This window comes from Scyliorhinus canicula, chromosome 5, assembly GCF_902713615.1.
Source record: "Scyliorhinus canicula chromosome 5, sScyCan1.1, whole genome shotgun sequence".
In the NCBI taxonomy this organism is placed as follows: domain Eukaryota; kingdom Metazoa; phylum Chordata; class Chondrichthyes; order Carcharhiniformes; family Scyliorhinidae; genus Scyliorhinus; species Scyliorhinus canicula.
Window position 1 is genome coordinate 158,478,923 of NC_052150.1, and position 18,160 is coordinate 158,497,082.

The 18,160-nt window shown below is 49.2% G+C and overlaps 1 protein-coding gene across 1 annotated transcript in view; it reads right to left on the bottom strand.

Moving 5' to 3' along the window:
• Nucleotides 1-5,914: 5,914 nt before the first annotated feature.
• The window catches only part of cmtm8b (CKLF-like MARVEL transmembrane domain containing 8b), a 78,327-nt gene continuing 66,081 nt past the window's right edge, over nt 5,915-18,160 (bottom strand). The window contains exons 3-4 of the mRNA XM_038797893.1: nt 9,741-9,860; nt 5,915-7,922 (exon numbers count right to left, since the gene is read on the bottom strand). Coding sequence (XP_038653821.1) covers nt 7,836-7,922; nt 9,741-9,860 — 207 coding nt within the window. The 3' untranslated portion in view covers nt 5,915-7,835. The remainder of the gene's footprint in view (nt 7,923-9,740; nt 9,861-18,160) is intronic.

Below are 18,160 nucleotides of genomic sequence, written 5' to 3' on the forward strand. Positions count from 1 at the left end.
TGCGCTTAGGAGACATCCTGTGCTTGGTTATGATGCCGACTTGGAAAGGGGCTTGCAGGTCATCGCTGTCAAAATCGGAGGACAGGTCTGGGACAGGGTCGTTGAGTGTGGGCTGAATGGCCCGGACATCCCAGCGAGGCTGGCTGGATCATCGGAAACTAGCAGGCTGAGTCAACCTGCATAAAGCAGCATAGTGGCCAAGTTTGCCACACTGCAAACATCGTCGGGTCTTCGCGGGACATTGCTGCTTTAAGTGGGCGGAGCCACAGTTGCCGCATGCCGTTATGTCGGTGTGGTGCGATCCAGCCTGCGCAGTACGTTATTCGACGTCGCCACGTTCGTTGCGTCCCAGCGCGGGAGCCCGCGAAAAGCGCAAAATGGCCGCCTTCGTCCAGGCTTAGGCCCTGGACTGATTTCATGACCTGGACCCGATCTGCCTCGTGGGGAGCTTGCCGCGTAGTTTCAGCGGCCTGGATGTGGGAATATCGCTTTTTTGGCGTGATCGTGGAACACGCAGGTCTCAATGGCAGTGGACAGGGTGAGCTGTTTGACCTTAAGAAGCTGCTGGCGAAGGGGCTCCAACTGCACACCAAAAACTATCTGGTCGCGTAACATGGAGTCAGAGGTGGACCCGTAGTTGCAGGACTGCGCAAGGTCACGGAGGTGGGTGATAAAGGACTGGAAAGGTTCGTCCTTACCCTGTAAGCGCTGCTGAAAGATGTAGCGCTCAAAGCTTTTGTTTACCGCGACCTCGCAGTGGCTGTCGAACTTTAGGAGGACTGTCCTGAACTTTGATTTATCTTCCCCGTCAGCGAAGGTGAGCGAGTTGAAGATGTGGTGGCCATGGTCCCCAGCTGTGGAGAGGAAGAGAGCAATCTTCCGTGCGTCCGAGGCAGCTTCCAGGTCCATGGCCTCGAGGTAGAGCTGGAAGCGCTGTTTAAAAATCTTCCAGTTGGAGACCAGGTTCCGGTAATGCGGAGGGGCAGCGGCCGGCGAACGCTGTCCATACTGCAGGATGGCTGAAGACTGGTGGAAGACTGATCACTGGAAGGTAGGTCTCAGAAGTTCTAACATCCCTCAATTACTGGTACCATGAGGTGTTGGGCACTGTGGACTCGTGAAGCAGACATACGCCACCAACACTGAAGAAGGTTCAACACTATTTTATTAACTCTTATAAAATACTAGACATACTATAACTGTGGGTTTACACGATGTTAGTTTAACTAGAGACCTGTGCCTGTCCGAACCAGTTGAATCACTCAGCACGTGGTGTGAGGCTGTACTGTACTTGATGAGCACTTGTGCTTCTGAGAGGCAGCATCCAGAATGAGCGGGAAAAGTGATCCCCTCTGCCTTTATAGTGTGTGTGTTCTAACTGGTGATTGGCTGCGGTGTTTGTGCATGTTGATTGGTCCTAGTGTATGTCCATCAGTCTGTGTCTGCACCATGATATACTGGTGTATATTATGACAGTATCTGAAAGGAGGAAGGAACAGGGTAGGATTGTGATTAGGAGAGTAGGTTTGTAAGGAAGAGATGTATGCTTACACCCCATCAACAGCTTCAAAATGAGAGCAGAGTGTGGGGTGAGAAGAAAGTGGATGCGCTAAGAAGGATTAGTTATGGAGGATATCATTAGCCTTAATATTTTCAGCCCTGGCCTCAGCAAGTGCCATTCTACAAGTTTCCTGATGACACAACTGTAGTGATTTGGGTCTCAAACAACGATGTGTCAGGAGGGAGACAGAGAACCTAGTGGCATGGTGTAATGACAACAATCTCTCCCTCAATGTCAGCAAAACTAAGGAGCTGTTCATTAACTTCAGGAAGCAAAGTATCGTACCCACCCCTGTCTGTATCAATGGTGCCGAGGTGGAGATAGTTGACAGCTTCAAATTGCTAGGTGTGCACATCACCAACATCTGTCCTGGTTCACCCACATCGACGCTACGAACAAGAAAACAGGAGCCTAAACTTCCTCAGGAAACTAAGGAAATTTGGCATGTGCACATTGACACCTATCAATTTTTACAGACACACCATAGAAAGCATCCTATCTGGCTGCATCACAGCCTGGTATGGCAACTGCTCGGCCCAAGACCGTAAGAAACTGCAGAGTCGTGAACACCACCCAGTCCATCGTGCAAACTCGCCTCCCATCCATTGACTCTGTCTACGCCTCCCACTGCCTTGGGAAAGCGGGCAGCATAATCAAAGACCCCTCCCACTCTTCCAACCTCTTCCATCTGGCAGGAGATACAAAAGTCTGTGAACATGCACTAACAGATTCAAAAACAGCTGCTTTCCCGCTGTTACCAGGCTCATAAACCCTTTTATGGACTGATCTGATCTCTCCACACATCTCCACTAAGTAGCACTAACACTTCTTATGCTTCACCTGATGCCTGGGTCTATGTATTTATATTGTGACTTTATGTATGTCTTATGATTTTTTTTTCATGTATGGAATCATCTATATGGACTGTGCGCAGAACAATTCTTTTCACTGTACCTTGTTACACATGACAATAAATCAAATCAATCAATCAATCTGATAATGGCAAGCAGTCTGCTTCCTGGGGACGGTGTTTGAACATATAGGATTCTCTCTCCATCTCGTTAGGCCCTGGTGCTTTCTGCGTACACCTCCTTCTGTAAGAGAGAGGGAAGTGTGTCGATGAGTACCATGTTGTGATGTGGCTGGTCACGGTCAAATAACTGGCAGTGTGTGTAAGTTGTGAGGTGTAGTTATGAAGCCTGCAGCAGTGCTGTGCACCTGAAGGTGAGGTGAAGCCTGTGCATGTTATGTATGAATCGTGAACGATAGGGATGGCTGGTGCAGTACCCAAACAAAGTTATAAATGAAGGCTTCCGGCGCCTTGGCTTAAGCAGCTGGTGCACGATACGTTGGCCCCAATAAAGAAAGCTCTTGGAATGACGTCGACGGTGGTGCGGGAACGAGGAGAGGTGTTGAAGGGGGCGGGGGAGGCATTGTCCCAGCACAGTGACCAGCTCACCTCGATGGGAAAGGAGCTGCAGAGGGTGCAAGTGAGTAATGAAGGACTGAGAGCCAAAGTGGAGGACCTGGAGAACAGGTCACGGCAGTAGAATTTGCGGATTGTGGGACTGCCTGAGAGGCTGGAGGCAGATGGAATACTTTTCGGAGATGTTGACCAAGTTGGGGGAGGAGGAGAATGCCTCTGTCTTTGAGCTGGATAGAGCACATCAGTCGCTCTGACCGAAACTAAAGGTGAATGAACCACCAAGAACTGAGATAGTCCGCTTTCATAGCTACTAGATGAAGGAGAAGGTGCTAAGATGGCGAAGCAGAATCGAGAGGTGAGGTGGGAAGCCATTCATATATACCAAGACCTCACAGTGGATATGGCAAGATGACAGGCAGCCTTCAACAGGGCGAAGGCAGTTTTGTACAAGAGTAATGTGCAGTTTGAGGTGGTCTCCCCAGCGAAGTTGAGAGTTAGGCATAACTCCATCACCTTGAGTCGGCAGAGGAGGCGTTCATGAAGGCTGAAGCACTGGAACTGAACTGAGTTTGGACTTTGTTTTTTCTCTCAGATTGTGGGCAGGAGGGGATGGTTCTGGGATGTTGGGGTAATATGTTGTGGTTTGTCTCCATTTGTTTGGGGGTTTATTATGTTGGATTTTTGGGAAGCACTGGGTGTGGGGGAGCTTTTGTTTTGGGCATGTGGGGGGAAGGTTCTGGCAGGGGCCATCTTGCTAGCCAACGTAAGTTGGCTAATGAACGGGAGACGGTTAGGGATAGTCAAAGCTGATGCCGATCTGAGGGAAACATGGGTTTGAGCCATCGAGGCTTGATGCTAAAGTTTGGGGTTGGGAGGAGCGGGGAGTGATTGAAATGAAATACTTATTTCTAGAAGGGCAGTTTGCGAACTTGGAGGAGTTGATGGAGAAGTTTGGAATTCTGTGGCGGGAGGCCTTCAGGTGTATGCAGATGTGGAATTTTGCAAAGAAGATTGTCCTGACTTTTCTGATGGCATCACCCTCCTGTTGTTGGAGGGGGTACTGTCGGTGATGGGGTTGGAGAGGGGCTCATCTCGGCAATAATGAGAGATATTTGGAGGAGGATAGAGTGTCGTTGGAGGGGTTAAGGCTATGTGGGAGGAGGAGCTGGCGAAGGCACTGGAGAAGGGGCTGTGGTGTGAGGTGTTGCGGAGGGTGAATGCCTCAATCTCCAGCACAAGGCTGGGGTTAATACAGCTAAAGGTGTTACACAGAGCGCATCTGACAAAGTCGAGGATGAGCCAGTGGTTTGAGGGGATGGAGGACATTTGTGAATTTGTGGGAGGGGCCCAGCCAATTATGTCCTGGTCCTGCCCGAAGTTAGAGAAATCCTGGAGGTCGTTTTTCAGCACCATCTCGGCGATCCTGCACGATTTGGGACCCAGTCCCCTGGGGGCCATATTTGGGATGTCAGAATTGCCGGAGCTGCAGACGGGAGCGGGAACAGCTGTTCTAGCCTTCGCCTTGCTCACAGGCGGGTCCTGTTGGTGAGCCTCTCCACCCTGTGTCTCAGTATGGCTGGGGGACTTCATGGAGTTCCTGTACTTAGGAGAAGATCAGGTTAATTTTGAGGGGGGAAAGTGAGGAGTTCCTAAGAGATGGGGTTTGTTTATATTACACTTTAAAGAGCTGGTTACCGTGAGCTGCTGGGGGCTTTTGGTGGGTGCATTTCATCATAACATTTAATTATAATCTTTATTGTCACAAGTAAGGTTACATTTACACTGCAATAAAGTTACTGTGAAAAGCCCCTTTGGTTTGGGTTATTGCGGTGGTGGAGGATGGGATGAGCTCAGTAATTTTGTTGTTTTATTTTGTTGTGTTGTATATTTAAAATGTTAAAAATTCAATAAAAATACTTCCAAAAATAAAATGACATGCAATGGGCTGTAATCGTTCTTGACCTATCCGCAGCCATTGACATGGTTGACTTCACCTTCTCCCCCAGACATTCGCATTGGTCCATTTGTAGCCAGAGAATTACCTGCAATGTCGTCTCTTCTTGCTCCTGCACTGTTATCTCTGGTGCCCCAAGGATCATAGATCACAGAATTTACAGCGCAGAAGGAGGCCATTCGGCCCATCAAGTCTGCACCGGCTCTTGGAAAGAGCACCCTACCCAAGGTCCACACCTCCACCCTATCCCCATAACCCAGTAACCCCACCCAACACTTAAGGGCAATTTATCATGGCCAATCCACCTAACCTGCACATCTTTGGACTGTGGGAGGAAACCGGAGCACCCGAAGGAAACCCACACACACACGGGGAGGATGCGCAGACTCCGCACAGACAGTGACCCAAGCCGGAATCGAACCTGGGACCCTGGAGCTGTGAAGAATTTGTGCTATCCACAATGCTACCGTGCTGCATCTTAACTTGGACCCCGTAATTGGACATCCAGTTCCACATGTATGCTGTTGACATTCAATTCTTCCTGACCAACCCCTTTCTTGACCCCTCCATGTCTCGGAGTTGTTAGTTGGCTCATCTGCTATCCTGTACTAGTACTCTGGCTAAACTGGGAAGCCTGAAGGCATTGGGCAAGATTTTCCACAGCCACCCCTGTGCGCGTGAGGGCGCCGTGCCGTGCATTTCAAGGCAGCAGAAGCGGCCTGCCATTGGCCGGCAGTGGGATCATCCAATCCTGCAGCTGTCAATGGCAGTTCACACCCTCTGCCGCCTGGGAACCTGCAGCGAGGGTCGCCATCAATGGAACCGGAAGATCCCACCTATGGGAACAGCCAGAAAAGTCCGGTCGTGGTATTCAGAACCCCATTGCAAACTCTGTTCTCTAATCACAGACTCCACCTCTTTTCAGATAAGTTTTGTATGAACCAACATCCTGGTTGAAGTAAATACTGAAACGTATACATTGAAAATATTTATTTGACCTGCGCACAAATGAAAACAGCACACACTGTACAGTAAACATGGCAGCAACATAACATTATAATTAATTTAAAAAGGTTGAAAGGACCAACTTCCTGTTTTTTAAACTTGTAATATGCAAGATCAAAGTAAACATCAATGTACAATGTATTTCACAGCCATCAGGGAAATGTTTACAGTGACATTTCTGATCATTAAAAAAAATTGGAAGAAGCTTTCTCTGTTGCTGTATAAATAAAGATGGGCACCTTATGAACTTTATCAATTAATAATTGTGTGGTTATTTAAACGCATTTGAATAACCAGTTAATTAAAAGACAGCTACTGTTTACTGCACCATTATTACTGACAATCATTTTTCAGTCATTGGTAATATTACTGCAGCTTGCAAAAAATAACAATAGGGAGCATTATTTTCTGCTGCATAATGTGTGTTTATTTTCACCTTAATTGATAAAGACATTCTGCAGTGTGGAACTGGTCAGGGTGGACACAAGTTCAATGCCCAGTCTCTGCTAAATTAGCCGATCCCAGATTGGACAGTGGTACCAATGTTACAATTCACCTCTCTCAGTATGTAAATGCACAATGCAAAACTGTGTCATAGAGACCACGAGTGTCCCAGATTTTATCCTGCCTCTAGTATTTCTATGCTTTTTTAAAAATTTAGAGTACCCAATTCATTTTTTTTCATTTAAGGGGCAATTTAGCATGGCCAATCCACCCACCCTGAACATCTTTGGGTTGTGGGGGCGAAAGCCACGCAGACACATGGAGAATATGCAAACTCCACACGGACAGTGACCCAGAGCCGGGATCGAACCTGGGACCTTGGCGCCGTGAGGCAGCAGTGCTAACCCACTGCGCCACCGTGCTGCCGCCTCTTGTATTTCTTACATTAAGGAAGAATTACCATTTGGTAAGGGTAGGATCTGCCATGGCTGTTTCGTATTCTATGATCAGATTGCCTGCCAACACTTAACTGTCTTAAGTTCACATGAAGAATAGACAAGGTACAGAATGGTAGCCAATAGACATGCATCTGTAACAGCAGGGTTAGCACCTTCAATAGAGGGTGAAAAAAATATGGGAGTGGGTGGGAGAGAGTATGTGATATGAATCCATTGGTGACAATTTTAATTTAAACCGTGGGCAGATAAAAATGTTGCAAATCATTTTGCTAAAGCATTTGCCCCCTCGATAGGCAAGGCAAAGCTTCCCTGTTGTTAATTTAGTAACAGATTAGAGCAAAACAATCAATTCCAATTTTAAGAAAGTTGTCAAATTCATGGAATAAAATCTTTCCCACTTACAACTTTTAAAAAACACGAATAATCACCACAATCCAGTGGTGCATTCAGCGTCCGTGATGGTGAAGGTCCCGGCTTAGACCCGAGTCTACGCCGAGCTTGCAGTTCTTGCTGGCACAGGAGTAGAGGGACCATAGCAACCCTTGGTTAAGAAAAGGAAAAATCATTTATGATTCTCCTTGAAGACTGCCACTTGAAGACTCCTACGGGAAGTGTGCATGTTGACCATGGACTAGGTGACGCACAACTAAGATGCCACCCAGAGTCAATGGACTAGTCGGATGAGTTATCATTGGGAAAATATCTCTATGGAACTGTGTCCCAGTGAGGATGGTCAATGTCCCAGAAGGAGATGAGGAAGTGACAGAAAACGAAAAGGAATAAGTCTCAAATGTCAATATTCACAATCTGGTACAAACACTATAGCAATATCTTAAACATTCTACAGGTTAAATTAAAATAAACACTGAGCCAAGTTAGCAATCACATTAGTACAGAATATACATTAATGATAGGGATTATTCACAATTCCTTTGGTCACACCAATTGTTCCCCAGTTACCAAAGGTGCCTTTAGAATACTAGCTCATTATGGTCCTTGGTCCCTTGATCTCCAAGTCTGAAAGCTAAAATATGCGTTGCCAGAGTAACAGAGGGAGACTATGAAAGCAAAAATCTATAAGACAAAAGAAAATACATACTTTAATTCACTTCATACTATTAAAATACATTGATTTTGGCATACATCAACGGATTTCTGGGAATGCTGCAACAAGTAACATAGCTCCTGACTTTGCAAAACTTATTCACCATCCAAAAGGCACAAGTTTAAAAAAAAATCTTTATTGCCACAAGTAAGCTTACATTATCACTGCAATGATGCTGTGAAACGCCCCTAGTAACCACATTTCAGGGTCTGTTTGGGTACACAGAGGGAGATTTCCGAATGTCTTTTGGAACTTGTAGGAGGAAACCGGGTGAGCACCCAGAGGAAACCCACGCAGACACAGGGAGAACGAGCAGACTCCACACAGACAGTGACCCAAGCCGGAATTGAACCTGGGACCCTGGAGCTGTGAAGCAACAGTGCTAACCACTGTGCTACCGTGCAACCCATGCCTATTGGGATGTTAGGAGTGGGATGGAATACTCTCCATTTGTCTGGATGAGTGCAGCTCCAACAACATTCAAGAAGTTCAACACCATTCAGGACAAAGCAGCCCACTTGATTGGCATCCCATCCACCACCTTAAACAGTCACTTCCTCTGCCACGCAGTGTGCACCATCTACAAGATGCACTGCACAATTCACCCACATTCCTTCAACAGCACCTTCCAAACTCACAAACTCTACCACCTAGAAGTACAAGGGCAGCAGATGCATGGAATCATCAGCACCTGCAAGTTCCCCTCCAGGTCACACACCATTCTGACGTGGAAATATATCATTGTTCCGCCCCCCCTGTAAGTTTTAAAAAAAATTTAGAGTACTCTATTCATTTTTTCCAATTAAGGGGCAATTTAGCGTGGCCAATCCACCTAACTTGCACATTTTTGGGTTGTGGGGGCGAAACCAACGCAAACACAGGGAGAATGTGCAAACTCCACACGGACAGTGACCCAGAGCCAGGATCGAACCTGGGACCTTGGCGCCATGAGGCCACAGTGCTAACCCACTGCGCCACCGTGCTGCCCCTCGCCCCTGTAAGTTGGCCAAAGTCCTGGAACTCCTTAATAGCACCTGTGAGTGCACTATACTAGAGGGGTTGATGTGTTTCAAGAAAGAAGCTCACCACTACCACCACCTTCCCAAGGGTAATTGCGTGCGAACATACGAACAACAAAGGCTGACCTTGCTAGCTATAATATACAAATGAAGCATGAGAAATGGGAAGATGTAAATACTACAAAAAATGAATCAAAATGCTAAAACGTGGCAAGTCTGGTTCAACAATGCCAATTATTATATGCATGTTTTCAGCATTCTGTCCCTCGACCCCATTACATTCCAGGCCTGAGATTCTAATCTTTGGCTTCTGTTTCATTGAACTGGCCCACCAGGGCAGCTTTATCAATTTGAACGTGTGCGTGTGAAGACAGGATAGGTGAGAAGGCCTTTCTCTGAATGCTCCTAAATTTTCTTCTTTTCCTCATTAATTTTTTCCCGTACTCTCTTAAAGGCACTGAGTCAGGCTGGGATGTCACTCTGAGTGCTAACACCTTTCTTTACGGTTTTACAATGGGTGGGATTTCCCCCTTTGCAGAAGGAACCGTCTTTCTATTGGGAATTTGGATGGGAACCTTACTGCTAGTTCACCGGACTGGACTCCACATCCACAAATAATCCAGGAGTCAAAAGCAACTCTTCAAATGGGCATTGCTGTCTGTGGTGAGAATGGCAAATATGAGTAATTTGTAACTAGTTTGGCTCGTTTACCCAATAAAATGGATATGGGCACATGTGGACAAAGTATGAGATCCAAAATTGACTTACTGTTGAAGCTACCCAGCAGTTGTAGTTGTGCGTGCCTTCTCCAGCTTTTTTAATTGAAATGGCATCCACAATTGAGGCTAAGAGGTATAACAAAGCAGCGCTGGCATTAAAACTCAAACCCTGTAGTTAAAAGACACAGCATTATTACCCATATAAATACTAGATTAGCACTAATATACAAGTCTTATAGAGACATTTCTAATGCAGAATTAGGTCAAGGAAGACATTTGCATTAATATAGTGCATATTGAACATATCAAGATATCTGAAAGCACTCAGCCAAAAGAATTGCTTTTTAATGTTGTCACTTGTGCCGACACATGTAGCAATGAATGTTCACAAAGCAAGGTCCCACAAACAAGTGAGATGAACAATCAGTTAATCTCTTTTTGGTGTTTCTGTTTGAGGAGACATTATTGGCTTACCAGCTAGGTATGAAATAACTAAGGTTTATTTACAACAAACTATCTTACAGAGTCTTGCAGCTTTGTGGCTGCCAGTCAGCGTTCAGAATCAATCTGAGGCAAAAAGCCCGCGCTTGCTTGGGTGAACTCCCACCGTGGTCCTATGATTGTTTTATTTCTGGGTCATGTGTCCCTATCAGCTGATCATCCCTTAAAGGGGTCAGACACCACATCATTCCCACTCAAGATCCCTTTATACAATGATGAAAGTTAAACTATACAATTCCCAATTAATTTAACATTTAATCCATTCAACCCATCATGGAATTTGTCTCTCTGGTGGTTTCTGCTTTCTGACAGAGCGGCATAACTCCACTGAGTTTGGTGCTTCTGCAGGGGTACTTTCTGTAGAAACTACTGCATCTGGTATCTCCTCAGGTACTGGAAACTCGGCCTCATCCGTTTTTGTGGTGACTGCAGGCTTTCCTGTCACAGGTTGACTTGGTGCTTTGTTACTCAGAGAACCAACAACATTTCCTGCTGGCAATATGGTTTCAGAATGTAGAACTGGCTGCCGGGATATCTGTCTTCCACGTAAGGGGGTCCTGGTGGTATGAGCAGCGAAAATCGATAAAGGTGGGCTGCCCACTGGCTCGTGGCAAAACAATACTACTACTACTAACAACAGAGTAACACACAATGTCCAAAAAAAAGGTCCCATGGCCGCATCAGAGGGACACGATCAGCCTGTCGGGTGCCCGTGGTGTTCTGGAGGACCGTCGCAGTGGAGCCGGTGACGTCGGGCCGATGGTCGTCCTTGCCTCCGGGAGCGTCGGTCGTAGATGTGTCTCCGTACCCCGGGCCGGTGGTGGAGACGCTGTAATCGGGGAAGAGGGGGGATGTGCGCTGGGTCGTGGGGGCGCGCAGGGCGCTGGGGGAATTGGGGTTGGGGGGGAGGTGTTGATGTAGGGAGAGAAGGCCGCACGCCGGCGGGTGCCAGGTCCCGAAGCGAGACCGTATCCTGCCGACCGTCGGGATACTCCACGTACGCATACTGTGGGTTGGCGTGGAGTAACTGGACTCGCTCAACCAATGGACTTGTGCACCCGCACATGCTTCCGGAGAAAGATGGGCCCGGGGGTGGCCAGCCAGGTCGGGAGAGGGGATCCTGAGGACGACTTCCTGGGGAAAACAAGAAGACGTTCATGAGGTGTTTGATTAGTGGTAGTACAGAGGAGAGACCGGATTGAGTGAAGGGCATCGGGGATGACCTCTTGCCAACGGGGAACAGGAAGATCTCTGGACCGTAGTACCAGCAGGATGGTCTTCCAAATGGTGCCATTCTCCCGCTCGACCTGACCGTTACCCCGGGGGTTATAACTGGTCGTCCTGCTAGAGCCTATGCCCCTGCTGAGCAGGAATTGACGCAGTTCGTCGCTCATAAAGGAGGACCCCCGGTCGCTGTGGATGTACGCGGGGTATCCGAACAGGATAGGAGGGCCTTTATGACAGTTGTCGTGGTCATGTCGGGACAGGGAATGGCGAAAGGGAAGCGGGAGTATTCGTCGATAACATTCAAGAAATAAGTGTTATGGTTGGTGGAGGGGAGGGGGCCCTTGAAGTCTATACTGAGACGTTCAAAGGGGCGGGATGCCTTGATCAGATGCGCTCGTTCGGGGCGGTAGAAGTGCGGTTTGCACTCGGCGCAGACGTGGCAGTCCCTGGTGACGGTCCTGACTTCCTCAATGGAGTAGGGCAGGTTGCGGGTCTTAATAAAATGGTAAAAAAGGGTGACCCCTGGATGGCAGAGGTCCGTGTGGAGGGAGCGGAGGCGGTCAATATGCGCGCTGGCGCAGGTACCGCGGGATAGGACATCGGAAGGCTCGTTGAGCTTCCCAGGACGATACAGGATATTGTAGTTGTACGTGGACAACTTGATCCGCCACCGCAAGATCTTGTCGTTCTTGATCTTGCCCCTCTGTGCATTATCGAACATGAAAGCTACTGACCGTTGGTCTGTGAGGAGGGTAAACCTCCTGCCGGCCAGATAGTGCCTCCAATATCGCACAGCTTCGACTATGGCCTGTGCCTCCTTTTCCACCGAGGAATGGCGGATTTCGGAAGCGTAGAGGGTTCGTGAAAAGAAGGCCACGGGTCTGCCCGCTTGGTTCAGGGTGGCCGCCAGAGCTACGTCAGACGCGTCGCTCTCGACCTGGAATGGGAGGGACTCGTCGATAGCATGCATCGTGGCCTTTGCGATATCCGCTTTGATGCGGCTAAAGGCCTGGCGGGCCTCCATCGACAGGGGAAAGGAGGTGGACTGGATGACGGGGCGGGCTTTGTCTGCGTAGTTGGGGACCCACTGGGCGTAGTATGAGAAGAAGCCCAGGCAGCGTTTGAGTGATTTGAGGGAGTTGGGGAGAGGGAGTTCCATCAGGGGGCGCATGCGTTAGGGATCGGGGCCTATCACTCCGTTACACACTACGTAGCCAAGGATGGCTAGACGGTCGGTGCTAAACACGCACTTATCCTTATTGTAAGTTTAATTAAGGAGTTTTGCGGTTCGGAGGAATTTTTGGAGGTTGATGTCGTGGTCCTGCTGCTCGTGGCCGCAGATGAAAAAATGAAAATCGCTTATTGTCACGAGTAGGCTTCAATGAAGTTACTGTGAAAAACCCCTAGTCGCCACATTCCGGCACCTGTTCGGGGAGCCTGTTACGGGAATGGTTATGGGAACGGGATGGTGACGTTATCGAGATATGGGAAGGTGGCCCATAAACCGTGCTTGTCGACCATTCGGTCCATCTCCTGTTGGAAGACCGAGACTCCATTTGTGACACCGAATGGAACCCTGAGGAAGTGGTAGAGGCGCCCATCAGCCTCGAACGCGGTGTACTTTCGGTCACTCGCACGGATGGGAAGCTGGTGGTGGGCGGACCTAAGGTCCACCATGGAGAAGACTTTGTACTTCGCGATCCTGTTAACCAGGTCGGAAATACGGGGGAAAGGATACGCATCCAGCTGCGTAAACCTGTTGATGGTCTGACTGTAATCGATGACCATCTGGTTTTTCTCCCCAGTCAGAACTACCAGCACTTGGGCTCGCCAGGGACTGTTGCTGGCTTCGATAACTCCTTCCTTAAGGAGCCTCTGGACCTCGGACCCGATGAAGGTCCTGTCCTGGGCACTGTATCGTCTGCTCCTCGTGGTGACAAGTTTACAATCTGGGGTGAGATTAGCAAACAAGGAAGTGGGGTCCACTTTGAGGGACGCGAGGCTGCAAACAGTAAGAGGAGGAATAGGGCCGCCAAATTGAAAGGTCAAGCTCTGCAGGTTGCACTGGAAATCCAGGCCCAAGAGTGCCGGAGCGCATAGACGGGGGAGAATGAGGAGTTTGAAGTTTTTGAAAACCCTCCCCTGGACCGTGAGGTCCGCTGTGCAGCACCCGGTGATTTGGACGGAGTGTGAACCTGAGGCCAATTCAATTTTATGTTTAACTGGATGGATGGGGAGCGCGCAGCGTCTTACCGTGTCAGGGTGGACGAAAATTTCCGTGCTCCTGGAGTCCAGCAGGCACCTCGTTTTGTGTCCATTGAGCTGAACCGTTGTCGTAGTCTTGGCGAGCGTGCGTGGTCGCGACTGGTCGAGTTTGGTGGAAGCCAGTCGTGGTGAGAGTTCCAGATCATCCTCAGTGGCAGAGTAATCGCTTGCAGGGCCTTCTGTGTTGGCCCAAGATGGCGGAGCCCAGGACCAGCACGTGGAGTCGGGGTCTCAAGATGGCGGCGCCCAGGACCCGCACGTGGAGCCGGGGCCCCAAGATGGCGGCGCCCATGGCCCGCACATGGCGTCCGGGGCCCATGATGGCGGCGCCCGTGGGAGCCTTGTGGCGGCTGGGGGCAGTGTCAGCGGCGTCTGATGGCCGGTCGGGGCAGCTGGGAGCGCGGGTCAGGAGGACCGTGGGGCCGTTGTGGGATCCGGGCCGGAGAGGTTGGTGCGCAGCATGGGGCCCTGGGGGGGCCCGGTGGGGGGCGATCTGCGGTCGCTGCGCGGAACAGCAGCGACCGACTTGGTGTGGCAGACCACTGCGTAGTGGCCCTTCTTCCCGCAGCTCTTACACAGAGCAGAGCGGGCCGGACAGTGCGGGCGGGGGTGCTTAGAGAGACCACAAAAATTGCAACGGGGCCCCGCTAGTTTGTCGGAGCGACCCGCGGCGCAGGCTTGGGGGGGGGGGGGTTCAGGGTCCACGGAGGACGGGGGTGGCGCGTGCCATGAAGTCCAGGGGGTTGCTGCACGGCCGGTGGCGTATGCGCGGGCGTTCAGGTCAGCAACCTCCAGGGAGGTTGCAAGAGTCCGTGCCTCAGCTAGGCTGAGGGTGTTCTTCTCCAGCAATCGTTGGCAGATAGAAGGGGACTGCATACCAGCAACGTAGGTTCCATGTGCTCAGTCGGCGAGACATATGCACGTTCTCCCTAGAGCTGCGAGGGCCTGGTAAAACTCGTCGAGTGACTAACCAGGGAACTGTTGTCTAGTCGTCAGGAGATGCCGTGCGTATACTTCGTTGACCGGCCGGAGAAAGTGTCCTTTGAGAATCTCCATGGCCGCATCATAATCGCTTTCCTCCTCAATCATTGTGTAGATCGCTGTGCCCACGCATGAGTGGAGGATGTGGAGTTTCTGCTTCTTGGTGGGCTTGCCGGCTGCAGTCGTCAGGTAACTATTAAAACACGCCTGCCAGTGTTTAAAGATCGCAGACGCATTTGCAGCATGCAGGCTGGTGCGGAGGCAGTCAGGCTTGATGCGAAGCTCCATTCCAAAATTCTAGCTGATTACATTGGTGTACCATCAATTCGACTCCAGACACAATTAGGATCCGAACTGTGGCTTTAATCAGCTAGCTGTTAGCCCGGTGTCGACTATAGAGAAAGGCCGACCGCCGGGAACTCTGGGTACTTATACCCCGCCTCGGAGGCGGGACCTACTTGCCTCTCGACCAATTGGAGAGCAGTCACATGACTAGTCCCAACCAATCGGACGAGCCAGAGCCAATGGGAAGCCAGTGCTCTGCACCAATGGCAGTGCTCATATCCATACCACCACACTGGCCTCTATCCTCCCTGGCAAATTCCAAAACACCAGACTTAGTCTGGTATGAAGACGCCGATGCATCAATAATTCCGCTGGCAGCACTCTGTTGTTTAATGCTGCATTGTCCGGTGTCCTCGAAGAAATAGAGACATTCTGGTTTCCAGACTCGCACCTGACTGCATTTTAAGACCTAACTTGAAGATTTGAACTGCTCATTCCGCCTGCACGTTGCATGTTGGGTGGTATGGCATGGTCTGGATATGCTTTGTACCAATGGTGGAGGTGAAATTGAGTACTCGTGAAGGAAGTTCCATTATCCAATACAATTACTGCAAGTATCCCACTGATGCAATTTCACACCTGTGCCATGCAACGTGTAGACTTCATTTCGAACACTTCCATCCACTTTGAATGGATATCTATCAGAGGCAAAATCATCGTCCCAAAAAAGGCCCCACATAATCAATGTGGACACGCACCCATGGCCAACCAGGCCATTCCCAAGGATGCAAAGGGATCGTAGCAGGCAACCTCTGTTGCAACTGGCACTAATTACAGTGCTTCATTAACTTCTCAATGTCGGCATTTATGCCAGGCCACAAAACATAACTCCTGGCGAACTTCTTCATTTTGACACACCCGGATGTGCACTGTGTAATTCAGCCAAGTGCTGGTACAGGGGCGACTATCCTCGCTCCCTAAAGTATTATGCTGTATTCACAACGGAACTCGTCTTTCCGAATGCAATATGGCTTCATTTCTTCAGACACTGGCTTGTTGGTCCATCTGTTAATATCCTGTGCTTCACTTTGGATATGATGTGGTGATGCCGGTGTTGGACTGGGGCGGGCACAGTAAGAAGTCTTAGAACACCAAGTTAAAGTCCAACAGGTTTGTTTCAAATCACTGGCTTTCGGAGCGCAGCTCCTTCCTCAGATTAATTCACCTGAAGGCCAGTGATTCCAAATAAACCTGTTGGATTTTAACCTGGTTTTGTAAGACATCTTACTGTGCTCACTTTGGATTATAGATGGTCTTTGCTGGTCCAATATTTGATTTGCTGCGTCGAAACTGCAACATATCCAAGAGGTTTACCACCATCACAATTTCCTGTAGTATGGGGTCTTAAAAAGAGCCAAAAGGGGTTTGTGGTCCATTACAATGGTAAAATGCCTTCCATACACACACTGATGGAACTCCTTCACTCCATACTCGGATATCCCATTGAAGCCACTCCATGCCGCCAGAAAGCCTGTGGCGGAGATGTTCTGCCGGTGGAAACAGAAAATTCCAATGGGCGGTGAATTCCGGCCCATGTCTACCATCCCTGAATCCTTAAGACTTCCCCTTTCCACAAACAACATCCAAATTGTGCAAATCTATAAGTAAAATCCAGCTTATAGTTACCACATAATACAGGGCTGATAGTCAAGGCTAGGAAATGTCTTTTCCTGGCGGAGCGAATATATTTATGCTGTCTTTACAGAAGGTTTCTGTACAACCTTGGCTCTAAGACTTAGATCCTTGCCTAGGCTCCTGGCTCTTTTACTGGGGACTGGTCTCACAAGCGGCCATACGTAAAGCCGCCTCTCCGCTTCTGATGGTGCTGGCAACTATATATTGTTTGTCCAGACACCTGCATCTCGTTACTTTTAAAACCGCATCTCATTATAAGTTTTGAATGCTGGCTGCTGCTATTAGCAAACCTACACCTGTTGCTGGGGAGATCACATCCCATCAAGCCTGGTTACATTTGTATTACTGCTGTTACTAGGCAGATTTCTACCTATTGCTGGGCAGATCCTTGACAATGGCCTCTCCCATATAGGTCACCAATTTTCTGATGTATTGCTTAAACCCAAAGGCAGTTCTCCTTCTTGCCAGTACCTGTACCTGTGTTCCCCCATTAAGGTAGTGGATGCTTCCGTGCCTACTTCCAACTCTATAGGTTTACCCAGAACCAAAAGAACCACTGTGATGGGGGCTACCTTGCCCGCTTTCACTTTGTTCAGTGAATGAACACTCAATCATTTGTAGGGAAATCTTCTACACTGTGTACTTGCAATGTCATGATGTGGAGATGCCGGCGGAGTCTCACACTTCTCAACCACCTCGTACACCAGCTCTACAGCAGACACTGAAACCTGGAAACCAAGATAGAGCCCATATTCTCAACTTGCGCTCAAGACGCAGCAGACCAGCTGCGGAACACCGCCAAATAGATGAGACAACAATACCTCACCACCTATATGCACACCAAGAACAGGAAGCTTGAGAAACTCGGCATCACCGCCAGCATCAACCAAGCCTCCCCCGGTTCCATAGTAGAAAACAATACAGGGAAATCTATTGTCAACTTGTTGGACTACACCCTTCAACCAGACGAAATCGAAGTCCTTAGCAGAGGGCTCAATTTCTGCACCACCATCAAAATGGACCCCATCAGTCTCGCGGCAGACACGGAGGAATTCATCAGGCGAATGAGGCTGTGGGAGTTCTTCCACAGACCCCAAGAGGCTGACAGTGAACCCAATGAGACAACCAATGAACCGGAACAGAAGACCGAGAGGTCTGCGGTGCGGCAACCGAAGAGGAAAGAGTCAAATTGGACCCCTCCGGAAGGCGGCTGCACCAGACTCGACATGTATGCTCAAGCCGTCAGGATCCGTGTCAATGCCAGATTCATCAGTCGCATTCCCAAGACAGCTCCGAACATCACCCAAGCACAACACTACACCATCCGCGCTCTCAAGACCAACCGCAACATTGTCATTAAACCAGCAGATAAAGGAGGAGCCGCCGTCAGATTGAACAGAACAGACTACTGCAAAGATGTGTACCGACAACTCAACAACCAGGAACACGACAGACAGTTACCCGCAGATCTGACCAAGGAACACACCCGCCAACTCAACAGACCGATCAAGACCT